This window comes from Dicentrarchus labrax, unplaced genomic scaffold (assembly GCF_905237075.1).
Source record: "Dicentrarchus labrax unplaced genomic scaffold, dlabrax2021, whole genome shotgun sequence".
NCBI lineage: Eukaryota > Metazoa > Chordata > Actinopteri > Moronidae > Dicentrarchus > Dicentrarchus labrax.
Genome location: NW_026136702.1, coordinates 14514940 through 14529772, shown reverse-complemented (window position 1 = coordinate 14529772; position 14833 = coordinate 14514940). Strand labels below are relative to the sequence as shown.

At 42.3% G+C, this 14833-nt stretch overlaps 1 protein-coding gene across 1 annotated transcript in view; it reads right to left on the bottom strand.

Moving 5' to 3' along the window:
• ank3a (ankyrin 3a) overlaps positions 1-13418 on the bottom strand; it is a 125051-nt gene extending 111633 nt beyond the window's left edge. The window contains exon 1 of the mRNA XM_051428423.1: positions 12486-13418. Coding sequence (XP_051284383.1) covers positions 12486-12554 — 69 coding nt within the window. The 5' untranslated portion in view covers positions 12555-13418. The remainder of the gene's footprint in view (positions 1-12485) is intronic.
• Between the last annotated feature and the right edge of the window lie 1415 nt (positions 13419-14833).

The window sequence follows — 14833 nt, the reverse complement described above, 5'->3', positions numbered from 1 at the left end:
CCTCAGTCTCATGGAGATTGTTGAGCTCTGGTTGCTGATCAATAGACAATCATATGTTCCAGAGGACTCAAGAGGTTTGTGGCTTAAGTGAGTGATCCTGAACTGCATGTTTACATTACATTCTAAATTTGTCCAGGGTTGTGTCAATTACTAGTGACAGAGGCTTTTCTCTGCAGGAAAAAACTCAATTGTACCATTGTACTGTCTTTGTTTCGGTGTCTTTTTACATGCCTCTGTAATAAAGACACACACAGACACACACAGCACACACACACACACACACACACACACACACACACACACACACACACACACACGTAAGACTGTGATGAATAACATTATCAATCACAGCCATAGTGAAACATAGGTCTTTCCAGAACCACTCAATCCCTCTCTGTCCTGGCCAGCGAGGAGGATGTCTCCATTGTTAAATGAGACTGAGGGAGGAAATGGTTTCTCTTTGTTCCCTTACAACTCCATTACTGTATGTATGGGTGCGCAGTACTGTACTGAGCTGACAAGACCACATCAATTTTGACTCAATTTTGTATTTCTTTTTTTTGGAGCTGATCTGGTCTTCCCACTCGCTTTTATATAACACCCTCCACTGTGGCTGTATTAAAGAGGGCAGTAAATTTTAGACAGCATTTTATGTTTAATGTTTCAGATTCAGGTACATGTACAGTAATATAGTCACCAAAAGCTTTATTGGTAATTACTTGGCTTCCCTCTCCCGGTTCAGTTTCATCTCTCTTCTTTTTAACACTATTTTCAGTTGTTTGTGCAGCTAATAATCAATACCGGGGATGTCCACATTGTTAAGTCCTCCCTGCATACTTTGGAGGTGTCTGACTTCAGTTGTGCGGGTAATTGATGATGGATGAAGCAATCATAAAGAGTTCCCAGCTGGTAAATTACGGCTCGGCCTATTCTCTGTGGGTAAACTAGGCCATCTGGGATGAGCTATAACTATGAAAGCAATACTGGTCCATGCCGGGCTAGACAGCAAGGAAATCTCAGCAGTGATTTATTCATGACACAAGTGGGTGAAGATTCAGCCTTCCTCTCTCCTCCCTCAGCTCCTTCTTTTTCCAGCTGCCATCACATCATCCTCACATCCTCTCTGCTGTATCCCACCATACTGCCCACATGCCCCCTCCCTCCCTTAATTTTCTACCTACTCATATTAATCACTTCAAATCACCCAGAGTCAGGAGCAGTTCATTTTCACTGCATGTACCGAATGTGCATTAGGAGACGATTTTAACTGCATGATAACATAAAAGTAAAGGCTTGCGATTTGGCGAAAATATAATATCACAATCTATTTAATCAGCAATCACGATTTTAATTATGATTTGTTTCACATTTTTGAAATGCCGACTTGCTGGCTTCATCAGCATAGCCATCTAGTGGGTGTGCTAAGAGGTGGACGAAGTACTCAGGTCCATTATTTTAGCAAAAGTTTTAATATCAATCCCACTGTGAAAACACTAGCATTGTAAATCTCACTATGGTAAAAGTATGCAAGTGTTATAGCGAGATTTAGAAGAAGTAGTCATTATTCAGTAAAACAGTCCCTGTAATATTATATATGATGTTTTTGGATTAATACTGTTGCATTTACTGCTATAGATGTTTACAGTTGAACTCATATTAACTACTTTATACACTGTTACTAGTTTCATCTACAGTGATGCATCATGTTCTGCAAGATCATCATGCGTTTGCCTTTGAGAATTTACAGTGTGTTATCTTAGATAATTTTCTCTAAAATCCACATACTGTGAGTTAAGTTTACATTTGGGCTGCCAAATTCAGGGGCTTGGTGGCCCATGGGACCAGTGCTTGAAAATATTAGCGCCTGTTCCAGCTCTGTATCTCATTGGTTTAGTCTGTACAACATCAGTGTGAAAGATTTTGTTACCGTTGGACAGAGCCAGGCTAGTTGTTTCCAGTCTGTACTAAGCAAAGCTAATTGTCTGCCTGCTTCATATTTAGCAGACAGATATGCAAGTGGTATCAATTTTGTCATCTCAATTCTCTGCATGAAAACAAACAAGCATACTCCCCAAAATGTTAAAAAATTGACGTGCAATAGACACTGAATTTACCCTTTAGCTTTAATTAGCAATTTGCTTTATGTTATTTCATTAAAAATAGGTGGCAAGGCCCATTTTAATTGAATTTTTAGCTCAATTACCTGCAGCTGATGAAGGACTGATCTCTCTATCACCTCTTGTAAGATGTTCAGGTTGTTTCATTAACAAACAAATGCACACATTCGCACACGCACAGGTCCAAAGGGTATCTCATTAACAGACTCACACCCTCACAGCTGGAGGTTGTCACATTGTGTGTGTGTGCTGTCACTGACCACAGGGCAGGAGAAACCCTGCAACACACACACACACACACACACACACACACACACACACACACACACACACACACACACACACACACACACACATACCAGCCCTCTGCTGAACCACTGGGGCATTCCACAACATGCACACACATGCACGCAAAACACACATATATAAATATATTGTGAAAATCACCCCTCTAACCCTGTACAACTCCCACATGCCTCATCTAGGCCTCCGGCAATGCTACTTTCACGCCTCAGCTTATTGCAAGCCCAGTAAACACAGTTCAAACACAGTGTGTGTACCCAATGATGGCAACTGTGGCTAGAAAGTGCTCTGTACTGGGGCCATGATCAATGATCAATTTCATAATTTCCACTATTTTTCCAATCAACCATCCAAACTAAAACGGTGCTGTCGAATGCAGAAAATTGAGCTTTTACAAAACACCCTCCAGAGTTATAATAGAAAATGCCAGTGTCATGGAGTGTTGACGGAGAAAACAGAGCTTTTCAAAAATGCTGATATGATTGTCAACCTTCACAGACATAGCTGAGCACTCCCACGTAGCAGCAGTGATTTGAAGCCAACTTTCTGTCAAGATTCTCAACACAGCTGCTCAGGAATTGCTGTTTGCCGGTTAGCAGGAAGCATTTCTTTCTTTCTATCAAATCACTATCAAAAGCTCATGCAGTCGTCTGACAAATTAAAAAAATGGCCAATGGCAAAACATTTATTCTGTGTTCACCCTTATCGAGACACAAAATAACTGATGGCTTGGGGGAAAGATAGCTGCATCTATCTTGGGAATCTGATACAGGATAGTGAAAGCTGTCCCAATGGCATGCAGCTCTTTAATTTAATGGGCCATTACATCACTGTTGTTTGTACACTGGACATCAAAAATGGAGAAATCACATCTTGGGATGTGTGTTGCTGAGCGAAGCAGGTGTTTCAGAAAATGACGGAGCATTTATAACCACTGCCGGCTCCTCATTAAAGTCAATGATGTGGGGAATAGATGGTGTGTTGGAGAGAGGAGAGGATGTATTAAGAGGTACACTGAAGGTTTTCAACATGGTTATAAAGAGTGAGATTTTCAGATCATTAATGATTTAAGTTTGCTTGTAGCAGCAATAGACAAAGTAACTGTCCCAAAAAAAAGTCCAAAATGTCTCCGGACAAATGGAGGGTCAGATAAATAGCAAGCAGACAGACACATTTTACTCCATCTCCGAGGAGCATAGGATATCATCAAATCAAAACCACATTGGTCTGTCTGCAACAGAAATTGAGTTATCAATATCAATAACGAGCAAATCTCATCTGTCTGGCTCCTCCACTTTGTGGCTGTGAGTGGAAAGGAGAGAGGAAGGCAGAGAGTCTTAGAGAAGAGATGAGGTGAGCATTTTTGTTCTTACACTGAAACCTGACAAATGTCACAGTTTCACTACAGCAGCAAGGAGATGATTTTCTGAGTTACATAATACTGTACCGGTACCATCACTGTCACTGAAGCCCCTGGGAATGTGGATCTCATGCATGCCTGTAGGGGTTTATTTTAGGGTGTACATGTGAGCATTCACATGCATACCTTCTCGTACTCTCCCACTTCTCCTACAACTCCTCACCTCCCACTCTCTCCTTTGCTTAAAATCTCGCAAATCTCCTGTGGTTTCACCTGTCGTGAGTCCCTACACTTCTCTTTTAAAGATGTGATTCTCCTAGTCTTCTCCTGCCTCTCATCCATCACCATCCTCTGCCTTGCCTCCCACTTATCTACTCATTCCTTCCAATCCTCTTCCCCGATGCTACTGTACCATCTGGCTCAGGTGATGTTGCCTCGGGGCTCATATTATGCTGCTGTCATCCCTGAACTGAAATCTAAAAAGGGGAGCATTTAACGTGGTCCTCCCAGTCGGCATACTTCCCTCCACCCCCGCACCTCTTCTCTGTGCTGTTTCGAGAAGCCCCACTGATCGGGTTGCCCCTGTAGAAAGCCACCAGACAGCCTGGGAAATACCTTAAAACCATGAATAAGGGAAACGTAACACTGTGGAACCCCATTGTGGAAAATGTTGCGCTTTCTATGCCCACCATGCATACTGACCACCTCCCTGGCAACAGAAATTAGTAAGTTACATATGCAAATTCTAGGAGGATCAATGAAATACCCTGAAAATATATTGCTTATCAGAGCATGTCTCCAGGATGTCTCCCTCACCTGGTTTTCCCGTAACAGTTTAGCATGAATAGTGCTAAATTGGCAATCTTTTTCCAAACACAGCCTCAGATCCGTGGCTCTCTGTCAGACAATCTGAATTTCAGAGGAAGCCAGATCCTGCTGTTAAGTGCATCTTCAAGCTGAGAGCCAGCGGAAGGGTCTTAACACATGGCCTTTTTGACAGAGACTGCTGCTATCTCCTCTGCCTGCGTTTTTCACAGTTTATCTTTTATTTCATTTACCTATTTTTATTAACTGACCAGCTTTAACTCTTCATCCTGTGGAGGAAACAGGCGTGAGCCATCTGGTTTGGCTCCACTGTGGATGTATTCCTGATCTCATAATAAATCATAAATCATCTGACACCTGAGAACCAAAGGGACAGTGAGGGATGCAGACCCCCCCCCCCCTTCTCCTTTTCAGTTAATTACATCTTGTTAAAGTTATTTTAATTACAAACCACATTGGGTTTTCTGTCACCAGCACCATCCAGGTCCTGGTGGTGCTGCTGCTCTGAAATCTGAAAATGAAATCTAGACTGTTGTCACCCACCACAGCTTGCTGTGCACATTTTATTGTGAATAAACACAAACATGATAAACAGGAATTTGAATCACGTGAGATCTCTGCGGCTTTACTGTGGGAATTAGTGTGGCAATGGTGTGATCTTTGTCAATTGTCACGCATGGATGTTATATTCCCTGCCTCATGACCTATTAACAACTCATACATTCATTTCTGTGGTGCTAATTTTTTGTGAAGAACAATTCACAGCCAGTGCATCTGTGACTCGATTCACTTAAGTATGGACTATAAATAAAATGGCGCTTTTAATCTGTTTGCATACTGTGTTTTTGTCCGTTTTTCGTGCAGTCGTAAAAAACGTTGTAAACCTGTACACTGATGTTAGGTGAGACAATGCTGCGGTCACAACAAGATCGGCAGACAACACAGTGAGCATAAACCACTGTTATTGCTTTTGGTACAGAACAAAAGCTTTTGTTATCCTGTTCTGTTGCGTTTAACAGTTGCCATGGCGACAGTGAACCAGGAGAGGCTTAAGGAGGATCCCAAACTCGATAAAAAGGGGTTTCTGAGTCTGACAGTGGAACTCTCTATTTGACTCTCTTTTTTCTCTCTTGTTTTCCATTACTGACTCACACTGTGGAGTCTTTTGAAGAAGAGGGGAAAAGAAGAGAAGAGGAATGGAAAGAGCACAACAGAGCAAGATGTAAAGAGCCTTCCGGACAGAGCTGTGGGAAACGGAAGAGGCTGCGGGGTTCAGGCAGCAGCGACTGCCAGCAGAGAAAAATACCAGTAGAGTGGATATGAAGGCACGCATTATTACATTGTAGACGTCTCAAAGCAACTCCAGTCTGGGCCACCGAGCAGCCCAGGTTGAAAATGTTGAGCCTTTTTGCATTCAAATATGGTTAGTGATTCAGCAATTTCACTCACATAAAATGTCTGTAATTTGATTAAAAGCACATACCCAAAATATTACTCGGCCCTCCGAGACTGGCCATTTTTTAAATTACAGACAGGGTTTCACATGTGTTTAATAGACAAATTGTGATACCACATAACACCATCACTCGCTCGAGCTGTGGGAGAGAAACTCATTTTAAATTGTGCTGAGCCCTCTCTGGTATCGATTCATTCTCACCGTCAGTATTAAAAGAACTCACCAAGGCATTTCTTCAAATTGCTTACTTTTGTTGATGGGGCGGGTGGGGTGGCGGTTGTGGAGGGATGGATGGATAGAGCGAAGAGTGCCGAGTCCTTGTTAGGCCTTTTTGTTGATTAGGTCTGGTTCAACAGCCTTGTTAGCTAGCCATGGCCGCTTTATTTTCTATCTGTGATCTCTGTGTGCTTGTGTGTGAGTATACTTGTATTCGTACTAAAGCCCTGCTTTAGAATATATAAGTGCATGTTTTTGTCTGACACACAACTGCTGTCTCAGGTTTGCATCCAGAGAGCTGACTTGTGATTAAACTAGGGAGCCATCAGCAAATCCTTCAAATTACTGGTAAGCCACGCATTCCTGCGAGGCTCATAAGGGCAGAGTTATGCTTGAAACGTTTGTACGATGTGTCGCCCAAACACGTCAGAAGGCAAAAATGTTTATAGCTGTTCCAAAAGGCCACCCGTGGAGCCGTCAAGAGAGGGGCGAAAACATGATAATTTAAACATTTTCAGACAGTGGCTCTTCAAAGACATTCATAGTGTTGCATTCGTTTGTACAGACATAAAGTGACAGCAATTGTGTTGCTGTTCAAACCCTGCCAACTTTATCACCTCCACACACCTGGCCAACCGCTGTGTAAAGTGTAAAAATGTCAGATTGTCAGTTTTGGAAAATTAAAGAAATTGCAACATTGGAAAAGTGTGTGGGGAGGGGGGTTTCTGAAGCAGTTTCACCATCTGACAGGTTACCTGCCCCTTAAACCTCCTCCACGGCGGTTTGGAGATCAAGGGAGCGCTCCAGAGCTCAAGAGTGACAGAGAAAGAAACACTCCTCCTTCACACTTTTTTTCCCCATCTACTCCTCTGTCACTCCAAAGCTCACACCTCACTCGCACTTCTCTGTTCAGTCTGTCTTTTCACCCCTCTCTATTTCACCTCCTGCTCTGCCGTCCATATCCTTCTCTCCCCTGGCTCTTCGTCTTCTTTTTCACCTCATCCCTTCCTCCCTCAGTGAAACAGACAGGAACAGAGATAGTTCATCTGAGAGTGATGGAGCTCTGACAGACTGATCCCTTTGCCCTCTCCCCCAGGGTGTGCAGCTGTGCCCGGCCTCTGCGACGCCTACCTCCCCAAACACACATCCACACAGAAACGGCAGGAATACACCCACCTACACACATGCATGCATACATTTATAGAGCTACCGAGAGAGCACACATGTGCACTGGCTCACACCTCCAGACTCATGTGCATGTGTGTGTGTACGGCTTTATATAAGTCATCACATTTCTGTGCTTTTGTGCGCTGCATAAACGAAGAATGTCATGTGATGGGGAATTACAGGTTACAGGTTTTTTTGGCCTGATACCAATATCAATATTCAAGTTCAATTGATTTTTCTAGTGTTTTATGTGTGCTGCTGAAAAAGTTTGCAGAACAAGCTTGACATCTACACAGAACAAGTTTTGTAGAGTTAAATATAATTCTACATCCAATATTAACCAGGTTTGACTTTTGAAAAGTACACTAACTACATTTCGATCGATACCATCACGCTTTAGTGGCCAGTATTAACAAATATAATAGTTCTTCACTATTGATTAATCTGCAGAATATTTTCCTGATTAATCAATTAATCTTTAAGAGAGTTAAAACATGTGCATCAAGGTTTCTTAAAAGGTCTTGTTTTATCCAACCAATGCTCCAAAACCTAAAGATATTCTCTTCATAACAATATAAAACAGGGGGAAACAGCAAATCCTCACATTGGTGAAGCAGGAATGAGGGAATCCTTTTTGCTTGAAGATGACTTAAACGATGAATCAATTATCAAAATATTTGCTGATTATTTTTTTGCTGTTTAAGCGATTCATTGTTGCAGTATACTGTATTCACTGTATTTCTCCCTAACACACATACTCTCTCCACTCCTTTAAGCATACCTTCCCCTCTTAAGGATTTGATTTGTGCCAAGTCCATTAGCCTAATCTGAAAAACAAAAGCAGCACTTTGTTTGTCTCTCTCTCTCTCTCTCTCTCTCTCTCTCGGTCTATCCCCATACACACATGCACACATGCACACACGCACGCACACGTACACACACATACACACACATACACACACACTTCACATCTTCCATCAGCACATTCGCTAGTGCCCTGCTGTTATCTGGGGGATGTGATGTGCCATTTCTCTTTGAAAGCACTGTCACAGAACGGCTTATTTCACCAGTCCTCCAGACGCGGGGCTCTCTGTCTCTGGCAGGGTTTTTCCATCCAAGACAAAGAACAGAGCTGCCCGAGCTGTACTGCCTGGCTGTCTCATTAGGAACAAGACAACGGAGGCAACACAAAAGAGAGATGTATACAGTCCAGTGAAAAAGTGGAACAGAAGTGAGCTAAAGTCATCTGTAATTTTCTTTGTTTGCTGCTGATGTACAGTATCTTTAGTACAGAAAAAAAAAATCACTTTAAAAGTTCAGTTGGTGAGCAGCTGTTTGCGTATAAAAGCTTGCAATTCACTTACAGCAAAAATATAGCAACAACTAAGTGAACTGTGTAAGTGTGACATATACTGCGAGGAGTGGTAGCAGAATATACTGACTGTGGAGAAATATGATCAGCAGCAGTGGTTTGTTTGTGACAGAAGAATTTCACTGTTTCAGTGATGCTACATTTCTCAACTGTCTCCATCCATCAGCATGTTTGACAAAAAAAAACTAAAAAACAGCTCTGCTTACATTTTTCTGACAGAAACATCATCCTTCCTCACACAATCCTTACACAATCACCTGAAGTGTAAACATACAGCAGATCTCGCACTTAAGCGCAGTTTATTTCTGGAAGATATAAACCTGGTAAAACTATGGTGTTTCTAAAGCATTGCTATGTAAGACTCTCTTATGTAACAATATGTTAACTTTGGTCAAGATATTTATTTGGAAAAGCCATTGATGTGGGCAAACTGCATAGCTACCCTAAACACTACTCTTTCTGTAAATTTTCTAAGTTTTCATTTCAATTTCACTTTAATTCACCAGTTCACACCGGATCTATAACCCACAACCTCCTACCTCTCACTTCACTCTGTGTCTGCTATTCATTACTATACATTGACTATACATAACAGTTACTATGTAAGATCTAGGTAAATAAAATTAATTCATACTGTCCTGATCATTTAAGCACTTCCTTTAGTCAAGCAGCTGAATTTTGTTGAGCTTAGTTATAGTTATTAGGATTCTGGAAGTGAGATATTTCTATAGAAGTCCCCTGGGGTCTTTTTATCTTGCAGGCACATTTTTCCCCTTTTATTTCTGTCTCCTTTAGTGCAAGAAAACTGTTCTATGTCCAATTTAAGCAGCTAAACTAACTACACTAACACCCGTCAGAGCACAGCAAACCAGATGTCCAGTGACAAGTGTGTACTTCATGCACACGTACACGCACAAACCCACACACACATACAACTATATTCGTTAAAAAGGGTTTCTCTTGACCCAACAGCAGTTTCTGTGTGGCGGGACAACGTGCAACTGAACTGCTGTTAATACTGTGAGTGTGTGTTTGCCTGTTATGTAAACCTCATTATCTCTATCACTACATCAAATTCTTATCATTAAGCCTCTGAGAGATCATAGAGCATTTGGAGAAACATCAAAGTGCTACACAACACAGCAGCCACGATAGACTTAAACACACACACACAAAATCCACAAAAAGGCAAACACAACATTGTGTTTGGTGTTGATTTACGACCCCCGTCTTAATCGGGATAAGTCTGGGACCTTGAGTCAAAAGATGTTTGATTGTATCCTTGAGCTTCCCCCATCACAGCAGCTGTCTCATGAAAAATATATTTCTGTTCAGGCCACCAAGTTCACCAGTCCACCCCCTCCTCACTCTCTCTCCCTCTCTCTCTCCCCTGCCGGCTCTCACCCTCGACATCTTTCGCTCAGAACAGAAACTAGTTGCCATGGCTACAATCATTAACACATCTGGCATAGTTGTCTGGCGCACACATGCGCACAGAGTGAAACGCAGACACACATGGACACACATTTGCACATGTACCCACACAACAAACAACATACATATGTAAAAAGCATTAATATGCATCATTTTACTGTGCTGTTCTCAGCTTCATGGCTGCATGGAGCTTGTGTGAGAGAGATAACGGGTTGAGGCTTGTTGGGGAAAATACATCAACAGAGAACTTTGGGCCTCAGTGATAATCCTTTTGGAGAATTTAACCCAACCCTCCTTCATCTTAATCCGTTGGGAAATGGAGTTGATGTCTTTGAACATCACTGAATCTTCAATATTGGGATATTCCAAACTGATATTTAAAGTTTGGCTTCAAAAAAGGCATTATTCAAACTTCATTGTCTCTGTATGATGAAGAATGACCAATACTGGATTTCTAAGGCTAATGCCAATATTGAGTTTAAAGAACAAAATAAAGTTACATTGGCCAATATTCTTTATTTAAAATTTTTTAACATAACTTCAGAACATAAATAACTTGTTACTCATCGACCGACATTTACGCTGGTCAAAGAAACAGCCATTATGAAATATATCCCCTGAAGATATATTTTCACATACATAATTCTTATATCTTTTGTCTTATTAACGATTTGTTTTTCATACATACTGTTCAACTGTTGAGGTAAACAAATTCATTTTGCTTATATTTATTATTTTTCAACAGCCTCTAAATGTGCGACATTGCTTCGTGTCAACATTTCATTACTGCAGTCAGTAGTTTGAACATCATGTCTCTTGCTGTTGTTGAGGAACCCGACTGACAGCTTTACCACTGAGGGTGGCACATATCAAAGCAGCTATAAATTATTTAAAGAATACATTTCCTTCTCAGTAACAGATTTACTCAGCCTTGTAAAATGTATAGTGGGAAGCTGTATCTGTGCTTCTCTGCTTCTCTGCTTTACTTTGGTCTTTCCCTGTCCTACAAATCCCTGATCTCCAGGGCCACCTCGAATGCAGCTCAGTCTCATCCAAGCTCAAATGGTCTGGAAAATACCCTTTGTGTGTGTGTGTGTGTGTGTGTGTGTGTGTGTGTGTGTGTGTGTGTGTGTGTGTGTGTGTGTGTGTGTGTGTGTGTGAGACCCGTGTATATGGTGTTGTGTATGTGTATCATCAGTGACTTTCATCACTAAAACACATTTATCATAGACACAACAGCAAGGGAGGCACAGGACATGTGTGCTTCAGTATGTGGTCCACAACCTGAAAATCACATATAAGTATACACATGTGAGAGCACACACACACACACACACACACACACACACACACACACACACACACACACACACACACACACACACACACACACACACACAAACCAACATTCCACCTCATAAGTCAAAACATGTTTCTGTGGCTTCACAGAAACACCTTCAATTCAAAGCCATAAAAACAACTCCAACTCCTCAGGAAAACAACAAGACAGCTATGCATACGTTACATACAGTGCATGTGTCTCAGATACACACACAAAAAGACACACCTCCACATACACACACACAGCTGTAGAGGAGTTTGACAGTACAACAGATGCCTGTGAGGTGCGTGCGTGCATTCTGCTGCCCCCACCCCAACCCCTGAGGACATCCCCATGCCTCCCATTATACATACTCTCTCTCTTCACTTTACATACCACTGCTCCCCCAGCCAATCACCCAGAGCAAAACAACCAGACCGACCAGTCGCAGCGGCAGGATTATAATAACTGGTGACTGACAGACGGCATTTCAATGGGCTTTGGTAGCATTTCAGGTGAGGCTAAACAAATATTTCTCCCTGGTGTCAGAGCTTCATGCGAGCTTGTGGTAGACAGAACATTTTTTAAAAGCAATTCACAGGAAAATTCATGGGAACAACCAGGTGTACAAGCTGTACATTAAATACATTGACTCTTGTATAAAGCAAACCGACTCAACGTTACAAATCTGTAACGTGCTGATGAATCAAGACTTGATCAGAATAAATGATCAAACAAAAAAAATCAATAACAACATGGTCAAACACACCTTCAGTCACTTTCTCATCAACCTCACCCATTAATCTCACCTCATTGTAGAATCTCTTACTTTGCATACAAACATCTAAAAGCCTGAGCAACAACTGAGCAAAAGGAAACACACCAAGACAAAGAAACCTCTTTCTCTCTCATACCTTTTTGCCTTTCTTCTTGCGATGGGCCGCTTTCCCGCCGCCTGCTTTCTCCTTAGCTTCCTCACTCATGTTCAGAGATCTCCCCCCGTTCCTCTCCTCTTCTCACTTTTTGTTTTAATCCAGCATGTAGGAGCTCGTGGAGTGGAGCGGCGGCAGCTGCTGTCTTCACTGGTGAAATGTTGCCACAGAAATGTCCATTTAGAAGCAGTGAAGGAAGGATTGTTCCATGCAGAGTGGGAGTACGCGTGAAGAGAGGAGAGACTGGGAGGACTGTGCTGATGCTCTCTCCCTCCCTCCTCCTCTTCCTCTCCTCTTCCTCTCCACGTTCACAAACACACACTCACACACACTTGCGAAGCACGCTCGCCGAGGTCCACTCCCACTTGCTGCCTTTGCCGTGCGCAATTGGCGACTCTCTCCAGCGCACTCAGAGGCAGGGTGTGGAGGCAGGAGGAGAGTAGAGAGATAGAGGCGGAGGAGGAAGATGAGGAGGTGGAAGAGGAGGAGGAGGATGTTGATGTGTATGATGAAGGAGAGAATAAGGAAGTGTATTCCTGGTTGAATGTGGTGCTGCCTACCTGAAGCTGGAGACACTCTCCCAAAGGAGAAAGAGACACAGAAAATGATACATAGGAAGAGAGATACAAAGAGAGTCAGAGTGAGAAAAGACAGAAAATTGGTCAGTCAGACAGAAAGTAAACGAGAGAAAGGAGTGTGAAATGGTGTTACTGGTGTTAGTGAAAGAGAGAAAGAGCGCAAGGCTGAAACAGAAGAGGGGGGCGTGATCCGCACAGTCTCTCCACTCTGCCGGCTTGATGATTTCTGCTGTTGCTCCCTGCACAGTCGTTGTGATATGAAATGAGACTCTTCACTCCTCTGACAGGCCAGTAGAGAGACAGAGAGAGAGGGAGGATCATTAACACGATGCATCAGGTCCTTCCAGAAAAGGAAGTCTCCCCACTAGCCTCTGCCAGCAGGATCAGCTTACTGGAAACTGGAACAGAACAGAAGTGCACCCGGCACGGACTGACTGACTGACTGACTGGGTTGATCGAGGCATGTGTTTATGTATGTGTGAGACAGAGAGACAGGCAGGCGTAGGGTGAAGAAGAAAAGGAAACATGTATACAAGGTTGATAATATCCAAATAATATCCAACCAATAACCATTAAAATGCCAGACAGAGAGAGACTCTGAAAAGACAGAAAGACCACGCCTTTCCCAGCTTCAACAAGCTACAGCTGAAACATCTAGCTAATGAGGCAGGAGGAGAGCAAGTGAATCGGGGAGAGAAAATGGGAACAAAAAGCCCTGGGTGACACAGAGGGGGATATCAGAAGGCAGGGTGGGGTGAGAAATAGACAGGACAGAGAAAATGACAGTGGGAGATGGGGGGGAGTGAGGTGGGGAGGGTGGAAAAAAACAACAATGTGATATCAGTGAAACAGACAAACCAAGGAGGCATGGAGAGGATGAAAGAACAAATGAAAAAAACAAATGAGGAGCAGACAGAGGCACAAGAGAGGCAGGGTTTGTTGTGATTTCCCTCCAAACAACAGGTTCTTTATTCTGGGGGGTTTATAGCGGTTAACCATCTCTCCCTCCCTTCTGCTCCCGACGAGCTGTATGCTATCACCACCACGCTGTGTGATGTCAATTAGGTCTTGGCCTCCCAACAGAGAGATTAAGACAATTATCTCCAGAATTTTCCCGAAGATTCACACATGCAGCGTTGGTACGTCTTGTTAGCTATCTAGAGTAAGCATCTGTTTTACGTCCATCTGCTGGTTATAGCCAATAAAAACTGAGTGCCAAAACACTGAATAAAACGTGACGAAAATGAGGTTCACTTTCAGTCTAAACATAAAAACATGCAGCTAATATTGACTGAGTTGAGTAATGACAAATAGAGCTATACTGCTGATATTAGCTTGTTACAGACATGTTGCTATCAGTGTATAGTTAGCTGATAAATAGCTAGAAATGGCTTTTTGTTTGTCCAGAAGGAAAATACTGACACATTTATTTTTCAACGGTAAAATGTCCCTTATATAACAAAGTCTAAGAGATTCTTCCCAAAATAATATAATAATAATACATTTTTAGCTGATTTTTAAAACTCTCATATCATCAATCGAGTACCAGTCAGACTATGATGACATCGTGAGGAAAGAGGCCAGAGTTGATCTCAGATTAAGGTGCTTTGAAGTGTAATTCGAGCAGATACGGTTCATGATAAAAAGTAAATCGTATTTTAGAAAGGAACTGAACATGTTGTTCACCAGTAATCTCAGTGATGTCAGTGTGAGTGAATCTAATGTCACTCAAAATCAGTTTAACTGGGTAGT